At 39.7% G+C, this 16,015-nt stretch overlaps 1 protein-coding gene across 10 annotated transcripts in view; it reads right to left on the bottom strand.

The window, feature by feature from the left end:
- Window positions 1-16,015, bottom strand: part of LOC140730967 (TPR and ankyrin repeat-containing protein 1-like) — a 141,821-nt gene that overhangs the window by 63,256 nt on the left and 62,550 nt on the right. For all 10 annotated transcript variants that reach the window (XM_073052120.1, XM_073052136.1, XM_073052145.1 and 7 more), the window contains 4 exons: window positions 15,816-15,989; window positions 11,500-11,745; window positions 11,143-11,316; window positions 829-3,639 (listed from right to left, as the gene is read on the bottom strand). In XM_073052120.1, the coding sequence (XP_072908221.1) occupies window positions 829-3,639; window positions 11,143-11,316; window positions 11,500-11,745; window positions 15,816-15,989 (3,405 nt within the window). The remainder of the gene's footprint in view (window positions 1-828; window positions 3,640-11,142; window positions 11,317-11,499; window positions 11,746-15,815; window positions 15,990-16,015) is intronic.

Raw genomic sequence — 16,015 nt, forward strand, 5'->3', positions numbered from 1 at the left:
GCTCCCAAAGTGTTGCATCGGCAAGCTGCGGCGCTGGAGGTTCATGGCAGGAAGAGTTTTTCTTCCTTCTACCGTCTGCATGAGATGATGGGCTGTCGGGACTTTGAGACTCTCTTTTAAACCGTGCCATGGACTGCTCATTATCAGATTATGGTATTGCTTTGCACTGTTGAAACTATGTGTTATAATTATGTGGTCTTTGTCAGTTAGTCTTTTATCAATTATGGTATTGACTGCACTGTTGAAACTATATGTTAACTATAACTATATGTAACTATGTGGTTTTGTGTATGTCTTGTAGCTTTAGTTTTGTCTGATAGGTTTGTAGTTCCTTTCTGGGAACGTGCTAAGACGGTAGCACGATATCGATATGCAGCAGCCTCTCCGGACTCTGGATTGGGGATTACCAAACGTAATGTGGTTTTCCTTGTGTGGTCTGTTTTGTGCTTTTTTGTGATATCATTCCGGAGAACGTTGTCTCATTTTTAACTGCATTGTATTTGTGGTTATAAATGACAATAAACTGAATCTGAATCTGATAAAATACCATATAGCTATTGCTCTGTTGACCTTCTCTCTCCCTTTCTGCACAGCTGAGTCACTACAATCTTGGTTCCAGCTGCAATGTGGCGATCTGAATGCCCCGATGCATCCAAAAAGTTACAGCAACACCACATAGACGAATTTCAACATTATGGCAAGAAGCTTAAAATAAGACTCTATGCTCTCAGTATTGAAGTAGAAACAAAAATCAGCATTCTTACCCTAAAAGGAACTAAGAGTTTATGTGTGCTTTTTTAATAATTTAGCAAAAAATATGTGCATTACCTGAGTGTGACCGGTAGTTCTGATGTAGCTGATATATTTTGCTTGGCACTTTTACATGATACTGTTTCTTATTGCTTTGACTAGAATCACGGGCATAATAAAACAGAGAACGCAGGTCACTAAAGCGGAAAGCCACACCCTTCATAATGCTCTGAGCTGTATCACCAGTAAGGAACATAGAATTAGGGTCATTGATGCATTTCATGAGGGTGGCAAGCTCTGCTTGTGTAAAATCCTGTATTTCATCACCATACAGTTCATGAATGGACCATGGAAGTTCATCTAGTTTGGACAGTCGCAAGGAAAGGCTGTACAACAAATCTTCCTCATCGAAGTATCCGCACTGTGATTTTATTTGCTGGTACATCTGAAAGAAGGAATAGATTTCTGTTCTGTCTTCACGGAAGTTTGGTGCTCTCTTCTTCCCCAGGTTAATATACTGTTCCTCTGTTAGACAGCCTTGAGGGCTATTTAAAGCCTCAACAGAACCTTTTAGGAAGGATTTGATCTCCTTCCACACCAAAGCTGGGTTAAACTGTGGTTTTCCTTTTACCATTTTGGGCCAAATATCACATACAAATACTTCGTAAGAAACAAAGATACGAGGATCAAATTCTTTGCTGTGATCCTCTACAGCTAATTGTTCATCACCTAGAAACTCTCCTTCATGCTCTTCTTCTTCATCCTCATCATGCAAATCTGGTATTGTCATCTCTTCTTGAACAGACCACCCCACAATGTTCCTTTTTAGACTGCCATCTTCATTCCGGGGGAAAAAGGGTTCTGGCAAGGATGCATCAATCAACAGCAACAATTGTTTAGAGGTCATGAATAGGGGGTAATTCTCATCATTAATATCCTGAAGTCTATAAAATGTGAGATCAGGAGGCCTGAAATGGTTTGTGGCTTTGGTGGACTTGGTAAGCTCAATAAAGTTTTTCAAGACTTCCTGACACAAGACGTGGTTTTTGGTGACAAAAATTTGATGCAAGTGCTCAAGTTGGTTGATACCAGTATCATCTTCTGGCTCATCTTCATGATCATGTGTCAATTCACTGTCACAAGTAGTAAGTGATGCTTCATTCAGATGCAAGTCACAATTTTGTGCATTACATTCAAAATCATTCTCCCCATTGGCGCAATCTGATGTGTCAATCACTGCTTCATCCTTTTCACTGTCAACCTGAGATTTCTTCTTATGCCAAAGCTCTCGCACCAGCAGGGGACTGCCAACCTCTTCTATTTTCTTCCAGTAGAGCTGAAAATGTTTCCAAAGTCTGTACAGACAGCAAGTGGTCTTCCCAGTTCCACTTCGTCCAATGAGAATGATTGCTTCCAATGGTTTGGGGTCAAGGTCAATTATTGCATACTCCAATTCTCCCACTCTGAAAGGATATTCAACCCTGGATTCCAGATTAGTAATGATATTAAGAGCCATATTAGTACTAAAGCTATGGAACTTCATTATGTTATATTCTGTCTCTACTGCACTGGCAGGTGGGAAGTATTCTGGTAGCTTTTCTTTCAGTTCTTTCCAATTGACATATTCTACAAAGATCAATGGGATCTTCCTTTGGGCATTTAAGTTTGAGGTAAATACAGCTTTGCTTATACCTTTAAGTTTCTTCCGGAGGCTGCAGGATGCACCGCGGTTGTATGAACTTGCAATTGCTGTCAAGGCTCGATCAACCTTATTGTGATCCAGGATAATATCCCAGATTCGAATGATCTCACTATATATCCTTCCTGTGACACGTTCCTGAGGATGGGAAGAAAGCTCTGATTCAAAGATCTTCTCTGGTTTTTCACTGCAGCGGGGTGAAAAGTCCACTGCAAGCTCCCATAGCATTCGTGCCCCTTTGTCAAGTTTGGCTTCATAAAGTTTCATGGGGCTTTTCAGGTACTTGAGTGGTTTCTGGAGGCTTTGTGTCCATTCTCCATTGCCAAGTTGTTGAATCACTTTTATAGTTTTCGTCTTCATGTGCTGAGGTACATCTCTGGAGCCAAGCTTCTTCAGTACTTCTGATGTACATTCAATCTCCCACGTCATATTATCAAAATCCAGGTCCTGTAAATTGGTCATTTCTTCTGGTATCAGGTTTGGATGCTCTGTATCACCAGCCCCATTCAACATTACAGCTTCAACATTAACAGCATTTTGATAAAGGTCGACTTTGAGAACTTCAGACTTGGCCTGCAAAGCCTGAGTTGAGTCACTCAGCTGGCCATCAGAAAGGGAAATTTTTAAAGGGTGTTCTTCTGTTGTTGTCTCAATGACATGAAATTGTTGAATCAATTTTGCAATTTCATTCGTAACAATTTGCTGAGTAGATAAAACTTGCTCTTCATTCAATAACTTTAATGACTGTCCTTGTACTGCTTGAGAACTGGCACTATTAACATCACACTCCTGAGAATGCTGAGTGCATGGCATTTCCATTGTCTGATGAGAGAGGCACTTAACGCGTATTACATTTTTCATACCCTTTGATGTCCGTGCCTTCTGGTTTTGGTCATTTTGTTCTCTTTTCTTTCGATTACGTGATTTCACTTTATTCCACGCAATCATCCGCAGGTCTTCTTTCTTAATTTTGTAGGAAAATAGCTTCCCATCCTTGTTTTTCACCCTGTCATTGATTTCAAACTTGGCTATCATATCCATTATTTCCTCATGATTTTTTGAAAAGGGTTTCTGAAATATGATATGCAACACAGTATTTCCATCCTTATCTTGTGAGTTGAGGTATGGAACGCTCGATTCAGAGTTGTAGTTCTCTAACAGATATTTCAATATGTGCAAGCCAAACTCATCTGCAAATAGAACAGAAGATCAAAACAACTTTAAAATTAAATACTGATACAACCTAGAATGAAGCAGAAGTTTTTAAACCACAAAATCAACAACAATTTCAGTGCAAGATATCTGGCCTAAACCAACTCTCCAACTCTTGCTCTGTATAATTAATTTGGTAGAGGTTTCTCGCAGGCTGATGACAATGAAACTGCTAGCATTCCTCATCATTACCCCCCGATTTTCAAGTGTGCACCTTCCATGGACAGTAACATGAACTTAGAAATACCTGTTCACAAATTGCAACAGGTCTAAGACAGATGTGCATCTTGTAGAGTTCAGTGTAAATAGGAACTTCAATAAAGCCTCATTCATCATTAAGAATTGTGTCTTTCCTCTGATTTGAATAGAAGGAACTAAAAGCTGCAGGTGCCTTCTCTAAGAGTCCAATAATTTAAAAGTACTTTTAGACAAATGCTTACACTGCCTCGTAACCTTAAATGTTTCTAAGTACTTGAGAAATTTAAATGCATCAAAATATTTTAGGACTAAATTTGAGTATTTTTCACATTTTTGTGCAACTCTGTAGGGTTCCTTCTTTTTGAAAGTTTTAGAAATATTCATACAAGCTCAAATAAGAACAGCACTTCAAACAGATCAAGCAGTCTGGTTACATATTGAAAACTGTACATGTTTGGTGAGCAGGATTGTTTTGCCTACGTGAAGGAAGGCCCACTTGGTTTGAGAGTTTTGCCATGCAGAATCCTCCCAGTAGTCTCCAGAATTTCTGCCAGGAGAGACCCTGAAGCAAATATCCTATTTTATGATATAGAGGTCCATGGTGACAACCAAATTTGCTCCAATATTTCTCTTTATTAAATGCCATTTCCAGGATAATCCCCACATTCATTGGTTCTCAAAGGCTAGAACTCCATTGTTCTCTGTTTTGAATTAACAAAATGAATGAGTCTCTGCATCTCTCCAGGGCAGAGTATTTCAAAAGATCACCACCCTTTAAGCAAAGAAGTCTTTCATCATTTCAGTCTCAAATGGCCTAGCCTTTGCTTACAACTGTGCTCCCTGATCCTGAACTCTTTGGTTAGACTGAATATCCTCTAGCCTGTCAAAACCCATAAGAAACTTTTAAGTTTTGATGAGATCATAAGCTATTTTCCTAAACTCTGGAGAAATCTGCTTCAATCAGCAGCAAATCTTCCATGCCTGGAACCAATCCAGTACTTTCTTGAAAGCAAGTACATCTTTTCTTAGCAATCACACAGGTGCAATCTTTCCCAGTTTCCTTTTAGAACTTCTGTGGACACTACTTCAACAATTAATTTTGTAGACTAACATTCAATGTTAAAAGGGGCTTATTAAATGTTGCTTTTCAAATTTCTTAATTTGGTTTGCATTTATTCATTATCTATCCAGTCACCAATGTAACTTCTCCAGAAAAATATTATGTCATCTTGTACCATCTGTACCATATTCTGTCATCTACCACATTCTCTTGTCCAGCTCCATCTCCAGCCATTTTGCATAACAATCACATTAAAGACATTTTTATTAACATACTTTCCAACTTACATCCCTCCTGCAAAGGAGTACTTAGAACTGCAATAACACACTAACAACTGCTTTATTTATTTCAGGCAAGTTAAAAGTTACCTGGCTCAGATATGCCTGGTCCCTCATGAAAATGTCTCTTCATCCAAATGCAGAGGGTTAAAAATCCCAAAATAAATTAACAAAGCTCTCCAGAATAACTCTATAATAAACTATTATCTTAATATTTAAAGAACATTCTTGATTTTATGCTCATATTTTTTCTCTAAGTTAACCATGAGTTTATATGCTCACAAACAAAATAAAATAGTTAAAATTTAATGTAAGTTGCTATTTTAAAAATATAGCAAAAGTTTTGAATGTAATTAACTTTGTTAATTTATCTTTCTTAAAGGAGAAAATGTCACTATTAGGACCAAAGCCCTCAAATTCCATTATTAGTGGAGCACCAGAAGAAATTCAGTGAAAACAGTGGATTGCTAATGTGGTTCACTTTAGAATTTGAGTAAAAATGAAATGTAAAAGGATGCAATATTGAAATAATGGGAAAAATATGCCTTGTTTGCAAAACTAAGATAACTTAGAAAAATTCAAATGTTATAAGATTCAAATATTTATACAAATGTTTAAAAACTCATTTAATTCAGAAATTTGGTGGCAGCTCAGTAGCACAGCAATTAGCTTAACAGTATCACAGCACCAGCAACCCAGGTTCAATTCTGCCACTGTCTGTAAGGAGTTTGTATGTTCTCCCTATGTTTGTGTGGGTTTCCCCCAGGTGTTCCAGTTTCCTGCCATGTTCTAAAGATGTGTGGGTTAGTAGGCAAATTGGTCACATAGGTGTAATGTTACTGTTCTATAACTTTAAGTAAACGAAAATAAAAATTCTGTCAAGAAAATGAGTGACATGAGCGGTGATGTCTTGAACCACATATGAATTAACAGAAAGGAGGCAATGGAGGCCTTAACGATCACTAAGAGGGATAAATCCCTAGGGCTTGGCTTGGTGCATTCTCAGAACTAGTGGTAAGCTAGAAAAGAAATTGCAGAGGTTGTAATAGAGAATTTGTTTCATCTTTCACCACAGGTGAGGTTCAGAGAACTGGAGAGTGGTTAATGTGGGACCATTGTATAAAAAGGGTAGCAAAAAAAAGGAATCTACAGTTCTGTACAAAAGTCTTAGGCACCCAAGATTTTTATATACATTTTGTTTTAGATGGTTTTTTGCTTTCTGTATTAATGTCAGTAGGAAGAACAGATTTTAGATCACCATTCATTTTCTAAAAAATTAAATGTTAGAGAAATTTTTGTATTTCATTAAATAACATATTAGATTATTTTTCAAATAAAAATTTGATTACTTTGTCAGTATATAACCCAGTGCCTGATTAAACACACAACAGACAGGTGGTAATGATCAATGACATAAGGAGCCAAAAGAACTAAACTGATTGACTGAAATGGAAATGGGTGTAGAAGGAATCAAACTGGGCAAAGGACAACCAAACTAAAAGTGAGGGTGTGACAGATGTGACAGTTGAACCTTCCAATCTTCACTTCTTACACCATGGCAAGAGTGAGCAGAGCAACACAACACAACACAAGGTGATCATCTTGTATCAGCAAGGTCTCTCCCAAGCAGAAATTTCATGGCAGAGAGGAGTTTCAAGATGTTCTGTCCAAGCTCTGCAAGCTCTTCTGCAGAAGCATGAAGGACATGAAGTTGATGATTTCTGGATTTAAAGAAATGGGCATGGCTGAAGACCAGAAACACAGTGGTGGGCCACAGAAACTGAGTGCTGTAGAAGAAAGATATATCAAACTGATGTCCCGTCTAAATCAGAAGAGGTCCAGCATTGCTACCAGCTCTGAACTCACAGAAACCACTGGAACCCAAATACACCTCTCGACAATCCAGAGAAGACTTGTCAGAAGTGGCCTTCATGGAAAAGTTGCTGCTAAAAACTATTCCTTCAAAGCGGAACCAAGCGCAAGAGACTCATCTATGCACAAAAACAGAAGAACTAAAGTGCTGAGCAATTGCAGCAAATGCTCGGGATTGAAGAATCAAAATTTGAAAACTTTGGCTCAGACAGAAGGCAGCTTCTCCATAGAAGAGCTGGAGAGTGCTACTTGCTGATGTAGCTAAACCATAAGCTTGCAAGAGTATGTGACTTAGAGCACAGAGTGTTTGCACGATCAAAAGCAGAGAAGCAAGACACAATTGTTGGGGGGGAAGCTTCAAGGACAAAGACAAATAGGCTCATGTAAGATAAATGCAAAATAAAACAGGATGCAGTTAAGGATGGAATAACCTCAAGGACATGAAGTTTATGGTCACTGGACTCTGTAAACATACAAAAATTATCTGTTTGAGCTGTAAGATGGAAGTTTTCTACCGATGACTTAACGTACGAAGATGCAAATGATAAATGTCCTTATAAGTTGCTCTACTCCAAGTTTGTTGTCGTCTGTTACTGTTTATTAAAAAGACCTAGCTGAGCAGTACATAGCAACCCACTACAATTTGCCTAATGCCACATCAGGTCTACAAAAGATGCAATCTTACTGGGTCTCCACTTAGCAGTAATCTCTACATCAGGATGCTACTTACTGATTACAGCTCAGCATTCAATACCATCATGCCCTCAGTACAATAAACTGGACTGGTCAAAGAACACTGAGGCTGTCTACAAGAAGGGTCAGAGCCGTCTCTATTTCCTGAGGAGACTGAGGTCCTTTAACATCTACCGGACGATGCTGAGGATGTTCTACGAGTCTGTGGTGGCCAGTGCCATCATGTTTGCTGTTGTGTGCTGGGGCAGCAGACACCAACAGAATCAACAAACTCATTCGTAAGGCCAGTGATGTTGTGGGGGTGGAACTGGACTCTCTGACAGTGGTGTCTGAAAAGAGGATGCTGTCCAAGTTGCATGCCATCTTGGACAATGTCTCCCATCCACTCTATAATGTACTGGTTAGGCACAGGAGTACATTCAGCCAGAGACTCATTCCACCGAGATGCAACACTGAGCGTCATAGGAAGTCATTTCTGCCATCAAACTTTACAACTCCTCCCTCGGAGTGTCAGACACACTGAGCCAATAGGCTGGTCCTGGACTTATTTCCACTTGGCATAATTTACCTATTATTATTTAATTATTTATGGTTTTATACTGCTATATTTCTACACTATTCTTGGTTGTAACAAAACCCAGTTTCCCTTGGGATCAATAAAGTACGTCTGTCTATACCTAGCAGTAAGCTTCAAAACCTGGGCCTCAGTATGTCCCTCTGCAACTGGACTTCCTTACAGGAAGATCAGTCAGTGTGGATTGGAAGTAACATCTGCTCCTCGCAGACAAATCAACTCAGGCACACTTCAAGGATCGGTGTTTAGCTTACTGCTCCGCTCACGAATGTATGGCTAGGCACAGCTCAATTACCACCTTTAAATTCGCTGATGACACAATTGTTGTTGGCAGGATCTCAGATGGTGATGAGGAGGTGGACACGAGTGAGATGTATCAGCTGGTTGAATGGTAGCACAACAACAACCTTGCTCTCAGTGACAGTCAGACCAAGGATTTAACCGTGGACTTCAGGAAAGGCAAGTTCAAGGGAACACACACTAGTCCCCATCGAGGGATCAGCAGTGGAAAGGATGAGCAGTTTCATGTTACTGGGTGTCAGCATCTCTAAAGATCTATCTTGGAAGTCACACTGATGTAATTACGAAGAAAGCACGCCAGCAGCTATACCTCTTTAGCAGTTTGAGGAGATTTGACATGTCACCAAAGACTCTAGCAAGTTTCGACAGATGTTTTACCTTCTGCTTGCATCACCACCTGGTATAGAGGCTTGAATACATAGGAAAATGAAAAGCTGCAGAGGGCTGTAGACTCACCCAGCTCCATCACAGGCACTAGTCTCCTTACCATAGAGGACATAAGACAAAGAAGCAGAATTCGAGCATTCAGCCTATCGAGCCAGCTCCGCTATATCATCATGACTGATTTATTATCCCCTTTCAACCCAATTCTGCTGATTTCTCCCCATAACATTTGACACCCTGACTAATCAAGAACCTATCAACCTCTGCTTCAAATAAACTCAATGACTTGGCCTTCCCAGCTATCTGTGGCAATGAATTTCCCAGATTCACTGCCCTCTGGTCCTTGACTCACCAACTATGGAAAGCATCCTTTGCACATCCACTCTATCTAACCCTTCCAATATTCGATAGGTTGCAATGAGATTCCGCCCCAAACCCCTCATTTTTCTAAACTCCAGGGAGTACAGGCCCAGAAAGACACCTTCAAATGGCAGTGCCTCAAAACAGCATCCATCATAAAGGACGATTACCAATCAAGACATGCCGTTTTCTCACTACCACCATCAGATAGGAGGTTAAGGAGCCTGCCAATACACACACAAATGTTTTACAAACAGCTTTTATCCTTCCACCATCAGATTTATGAACAGTCCATGAACACTACCTTACTATTTTGCTCTCCTTTTGCACCTTTTAGGATATTTCTTGTTGTAGCTTTAAGTAATTTTTTGTGTGTTGTACTGTACTGCTGCCGGAAAATAATGTATTCTGCAACCTAAGTCAGTTTTGATAAAATCTGATTCTGATGAACAGGATCTACCAATATTTAAAGACACAGGTTCCACTTTTGGACAGTCAGCACAGCTTGGGAAATCCTGTTTGACAGACCTCTAGGAGTTCTTTGAGGAGGTAACAAAGAAGGTATAGGCTCACGAATGGCCAATCTGGCAAGTTAAATTGCATGGGATGCAGGGGAAGGCAGCAGATTGCATTCATAATTGGCTTATTGCAAGGAAACAGAATGTGACTGTCTAGCATTGTTTCATTGACTGGAGGCCCACAACTAGTGGTGTGCTACAGGACCTGGCACCTTTGCTGTATGTAATTTATACGAACATTCTGGATGCAAATGTACAAGTCATGGTTAGTAAGTCATCAGATAATACTAAAATCACTCATGTTGTAGAGAGTGGAAAAGGTTACCAAAAACTATAGGGGGATTTTGAGCAGCTAGCTATGTGGCCTGAGGACTGACAACTGGCTTTCAATCCAGATAAATGTGAGGGAATTATTATGAAACAGAGGGACCTAGGTGAACAAGTAGTTTACAGAAAATAGTGTCTCAGGTAGAAAGGGTGGTTGGCACTTTGGCTTTCACCAGTCAAGGCCAGTACAGGAGCTGGGAAGTATGATGCAGTTATATTAGATGTTGATGTGGCCTTATCTGTAATATTGCGTACAGTTGGTGTCACTCTGATAAAAGAAATATATTAAAGTAGAAATAGTGCAGAAAAGATTTACCAGGATGTTGCCTTTACTTGGGGGCCTGAGTTACAAGTAGAGGTTACATAGAACAGGAAATTATTCCCTGTAACGTAGGAGACTGATTGTTACCTGATAGAGGTACATAAGATCATGAGGGGCATAGCCAGGTTGAAAGCTCATAGCCTTTTTCGTAGGGAGGTGGTGCAAGAAACAAATAAACATAGTTTAAGATCAGAGGCAAGAGATTTAAAAGGAACATTAGGAGCAGCTTCTTCACACAATGGGGCAGTGCGTATTTGGAACATGCTGCTAGAAATAATGGTTACGGTGAGCACATTAGCAAGGTTTAGAAGCCATGGAGAAGTTCAGAGAGCTACAGGTCAGACGTAGGCAGGTGGGACCAGCACACAGTCAGCATAGATGACTAAGGCTGAAGGCTCTGTTTCTATGCCGTTTAACTCAATTATCTGAGGAAGGAGAGGCATTTCTAAAGTTTTGGAAACACCCATCTTCTGTACATTTTAAATTCCGGTTATATTTCTATATTAAAGTTAATTATGACAAATTAATAAGTTTGATTTAAGAATTGTATTGAAGTTAGTTAACGATGTTTTAGCAAGTAAGGCCAAAGATTTACCCTTTTTGTCCAGAACAATATAAACTGCAGCATGAAGAGGAGTGTCGCCTGGCATTATACTAAGATCCTGTGGATCTGCCCCATTTTTCAACAAGAAATGCACAAGCTTGAAATCATCCTTTTTCAACGAAAACTGCATTGGAGATACTTCAGTACCAATTCCACGGACAGGAGCTGTAAAAACAATAAACAACAAAGAGTGGGTCAAGTAAGTGCTGGGAAAAGGAAAATGATGCTAGGATGTCCGTTTACAACAATGAAGTATTTATGATACAAAGTGGAGGCACAGATTTAACAAATCAGAGAAGGATACGATGCATCTTTAAGACTGATACTTACTTTTTAAAAAAACCTTACCTCCAAAATCTATTAATTTTTGCAGAAGTACTTCTTTGTTGTCATGCTGGTTAAGATTGCATATAATTGTGCAAAAATTCAAATCTGAGAAGTCGTATCTCAAAACAGCTTCTCTGCTTTGCATTTCATTAGATCCCACATTCAGTAGGCGCAAAGCTTCATCCCATTTACATTCGTGAAGAAGTTGCTTTATCAAGTTGGTTACAAATTTAGGGTCCAAGTCAGTTAAAGTGGATGTGCTAATCTCTGAAAAATAAACACAAATTATACAAATGGTTTAAACGCAGAACGATTTTGCAGATGACAACAGAAAAATTGGTCATGTTGTAAGACAGCAATGAATGTAGATTATGGCTATAGCTGGGTGGAACATTGACAAATGGAATTTAATCCTAATGTGATCATTTGGTGCTACCCTCTGGTGTTTGCTCGGTGGAAGAACAAGCTGTTTACCATCGATCTACACTATAGTCATCCCACTCAAGGACTGGGGCTATATTATTATTCCATGGATGCTGACTGACCTGCTGAGTTCCTCCACCATTTTGTATGTGTTGCTTTGGATTTCCAGCATCTGCAGACTTTCACATGTTTATATTATTTTATTTTCTTTGTGACTTTTTTTTCCTGAAATCATAACCATGTGTACTATGTGCAGTGTGCTGTTGGTAACTTACTTTGCACCTTGGCCCCAGAGGAACACAGTTTCATTTGGCTATATTCATATATGGTTGAAGGGCCACTGTGAGTGGTCCAATTTACTCCAGGTGTTCCTATCACTGGGAAAATCAGGGGTACATTTATATTGTGAATGCAGTGGTAAAGTGAAGGCCTGCAAGCTAATACTTGGGTATCTCCACAGCACCTTTGCACTGACCCCATGACCACCACAATATATGCTGCTCCTGGATCCACTGTCCCTAATCCAATGGCAGTTTGCCCCAAATCTACCTATTTCATCAAATACCATAATTTTATTAATCTTCTCCCTGGAACCCCAGTTGTAACCATATTCAACATTATCTCATCCTGTCACCCTCCTCTACCCAGAGTCATCCACACAACATATTCCTCTCATCATACTTATTTCCCTTTGACTAATTTGCTACATTTTTTTGTCTAAACCCCTTCCTTTCCCAGCCATGGAACAATAAATACAGCACAGGTACACTTTGACCACAATGCCCACCCATCTGGTCCCAATTTCCTGTGTTCGGCCCACATCGTTCCAAGCCCCACCTCTCTATGTAACAAATAAACTTATTTAGAAGTTCTGTTGAAAGTACCCCGACTGCTTGCATCATGGTCTGGTATGGCATTTGATTTGCAAGAAGCTGCAGATAGTAATGGACTCTGCCTAATATATCAGAGGTACATGACTACCCACCCTTAACAGCATCTATTATCAAAGATCAATACCATACGGGCCTTGCCATCTTCTCTATAGCTACCATCGGGCAGGAGGTACAGAAGCCTGAAGTCCCACACCACCAGGCTCAAGAAGAGCTACTTCCCTTCAGCTATCCAGTTCTTGTACCAACCCAGCAAAGCCTTAATCATTACAGTTCAGTAATAATATAACCACATTGCATTAAACAGGCATTGTTTACTTTTACAACACACAAAATGCTGGAGGAACTCAGCATCTATGGAAAAGAGTACAGTCAAAATTTTGGGCTGAGTCCTCTATCTCTTTCTCCTCCAGTCCTGTTGAAGGGTCTCACCCAAACTGGCGACTGTACTCTTTTCCATAGATGCTGCCTGGCCTGCTGAGTTCCTCCAGCATCTTGAATGTGTTGCTTGGATTTCCAGCATCTGCAGATTTTCTCTTGTTTGTGTTTGTTTCTGTTTGCTCTATAGTTGCAGCCCTTCTTAAATAAAGGCATAATTTTCACTACCCTCCAGTCTATCAGCACCTCACCGACGGCTAACGTCAGGTCTCTTGCACTCTCCTCTCCAGCATCCCACAATGTTTTTGTACATACCTGGTTGAGCCCTGGAAATCTGTCTACCTTTATAATATTTAATACCATCTCAGCTGTTATGCGAACTATCCCCAAGGCCTCCCCATTAACTATCTCAAGGTCTTAAGTTTTCATATCCCTCCCTTAGTAAAAAAGGAGAAAAACTTATGAAGACCTTGCCCATTTCCTGTGACTCCACACAGAGATATTTAATTTGATCTTTGAAGAGCTCTATTCTGTCTCTAGTTAGTCTTGTCCCCTTAATATACTTACAAAATCTCTTTGGATTTTCCTCAATCTTCTCTTCCAAAGTTATCTCATGACCCTTTTTTGCCCTCCTGATCTCCTTCTTGAGCAAACTCCTGCATAGCCTAAACCCTTTAGGGATTTATTTGATCCTTCCTGCCTGTAGTTGATCCATCCCTCGACCCTTCTACTAGCTATGGCCTGAATATTTCTTGTTATCCAAGGCTCTCTACTGTTACCTGCCTACTCCTATCAGCTTTCTCTTCACTTTAACATGGGGCTCTACCAATCTGTCTTTGACGGTTGATCTCCCTCCTCATACCATGCTCATCATATCCTTTCCAGACTTCCTCACTATCTCCTTTGTTCCTCCTCCCTCCATCCACCCCAAACAACCAAAAATGCAAAGAACTGCAGACGCTAGAAATCTACAATATGAACACACAATGCTGGAAACCTTCAGCAAGTCAGGCAGCATCTGTTAAAATGGAAACAGAATTAACATTTCAGATCCCAGAACCGCTGAATTATTACATCACCTTTTTCTTACTCCCAGCAAAAGTGCAGTACTGCTCGGAAATACTGATGAGTGCAGGTTAAAATCAGTTCATGATGTCCACTCTTGGGAAACACACACACACAGATAGATGATTGCCACAAGAGTCAATCTCAGTTCAGCAGCTCATCTGAGTAATGAGGTGTGTAACATCCATTTGGTTGTGAGCAAGGGCTCCAAATCAACTGTTTCTTCTTCCAGCAATGTCAGCCCAACATGCCATTTAGGAATTTCTATGCGTATATCAGATCACTTTGATGCCCCACATCCACTGCCCGAACTAAATGGAATCAAATCAATCTAATCCTGACTCCCGAGTATTTTAGTATCTCACCCATGGTTTCCAATGGTAAATATCTCTGCCAAGTGAAGTCCTGGCTTGATAAAACTTGCAATAATCCTCATTTAAATGTAATGTAATACAGTGGATTCCTGTTAATTGGGTCACATCAGCACTAGTAGATTTTGGCCCAAATAGCGGCTGCTCCAATTAGCAGAAATTTCAGGAAATGTTTCAAAAAAATAAAAACCACTGAGTAACAAATTATGTTTTTAAATGAAATACAGAGGAAATGAAAATACCGCCAATTATACCACAGTACTATAGAACTGTGTATTAGTTCCTAATAGTTATCAACGGAGGAATTCATCCAGTGTACACAGCGCAGATATCTAGTGCAGGCAATGGACTGACTTCATACAATGCTATTGCTGACTGCATCCTCCAATTCTTCATTTTCATTGCAGTATTCAAGATGATCATCGATATCTTCAAATTCTTAATAGTTCCTAACTTGATGTAGTGAAATTGTTTCATTTTCACTTCCGGGTGTTACTGGCATCTCCAAGGCTCAATGCTTGAAACCGCAGAGAACAATACAGTTCTGAATTGTCTTACTGCTTATTTCTCACCAACCAACACCACCAAAAATCACTGCTCTCTGAACAAACACTATTTAAAAAACAGACCACTCTAAGCACAGTGTAGCATCCAGCAACCACACAAGTGTGTATGACTGATGCTAATTAGAACCTGTTTGCCCCAATTAAGCGACATAGTCTCCCAAATAAACAAAGGGAATTCTAGCAATGTTCTTGATTAGTTTTTGTTCTTTAAAAGTTGGCTTCTTTAATAAGCGGCTTCCCCGATCAACTGATGGCCTAATTAATCAGAAAGACTGCATATAAAAGGTGATGTCAAGCACAAGGGCAAATAACAGGGAGACCTGAGACTAGAGCTCCTTTTTTAACTGCTATTGATTCTCAATCTCCAATAACAATGAAATTGAGTTACCATGTACAAAAGAATTCAAAGTTCAAATTATATTTACTATCAATGTATGCTGTATACAACCTGAGAACTGTCTTCCCACAGACAGCCACGAAACAAAGAAAACCATGGATCTCATTTAAGAAAATCATAAACCACCCCAATGTGCAAAAAAATTGTGCAAATGGTAAAAAAAAATAAGCAAAAAACCACAGAATACATAGATCAACTAAACCTACTTGCTCTTTGATATTTATTACATTTGTAAAGGGAAGCATACCTGTCTGTGTGAAGAGCTGTTGCAAAAACACTTGAACTTGTCTTTCGGCTAACAAGTTTTTGCATGGCCTCTCTGTGTCAAGTGAGTCACAAAACTGCTTAAGTTGTGCAGCAGCCTCCTCCAGTGTAACAGCAGGAAAAGCAGACATACGTTCCTCCACCTGGCTTGCTGTTTCTACATAAATCATTTTTTAAAAAAGT

Source organism: Hemitrygon akajei, chromosome 1 (assembly GCF_048418815.1).
Source record: "Hemitrygon akajei chromosome 1, sHemAka1.3, whole genome shotgun sequence".
Taxonomy (NCBI): Eukaryota; Metazoa; Chordata; class Chondrichthyes; order Myliobatiformes; family Dasyatidae; genus Hemitrygon; species Hemitrygon akajei.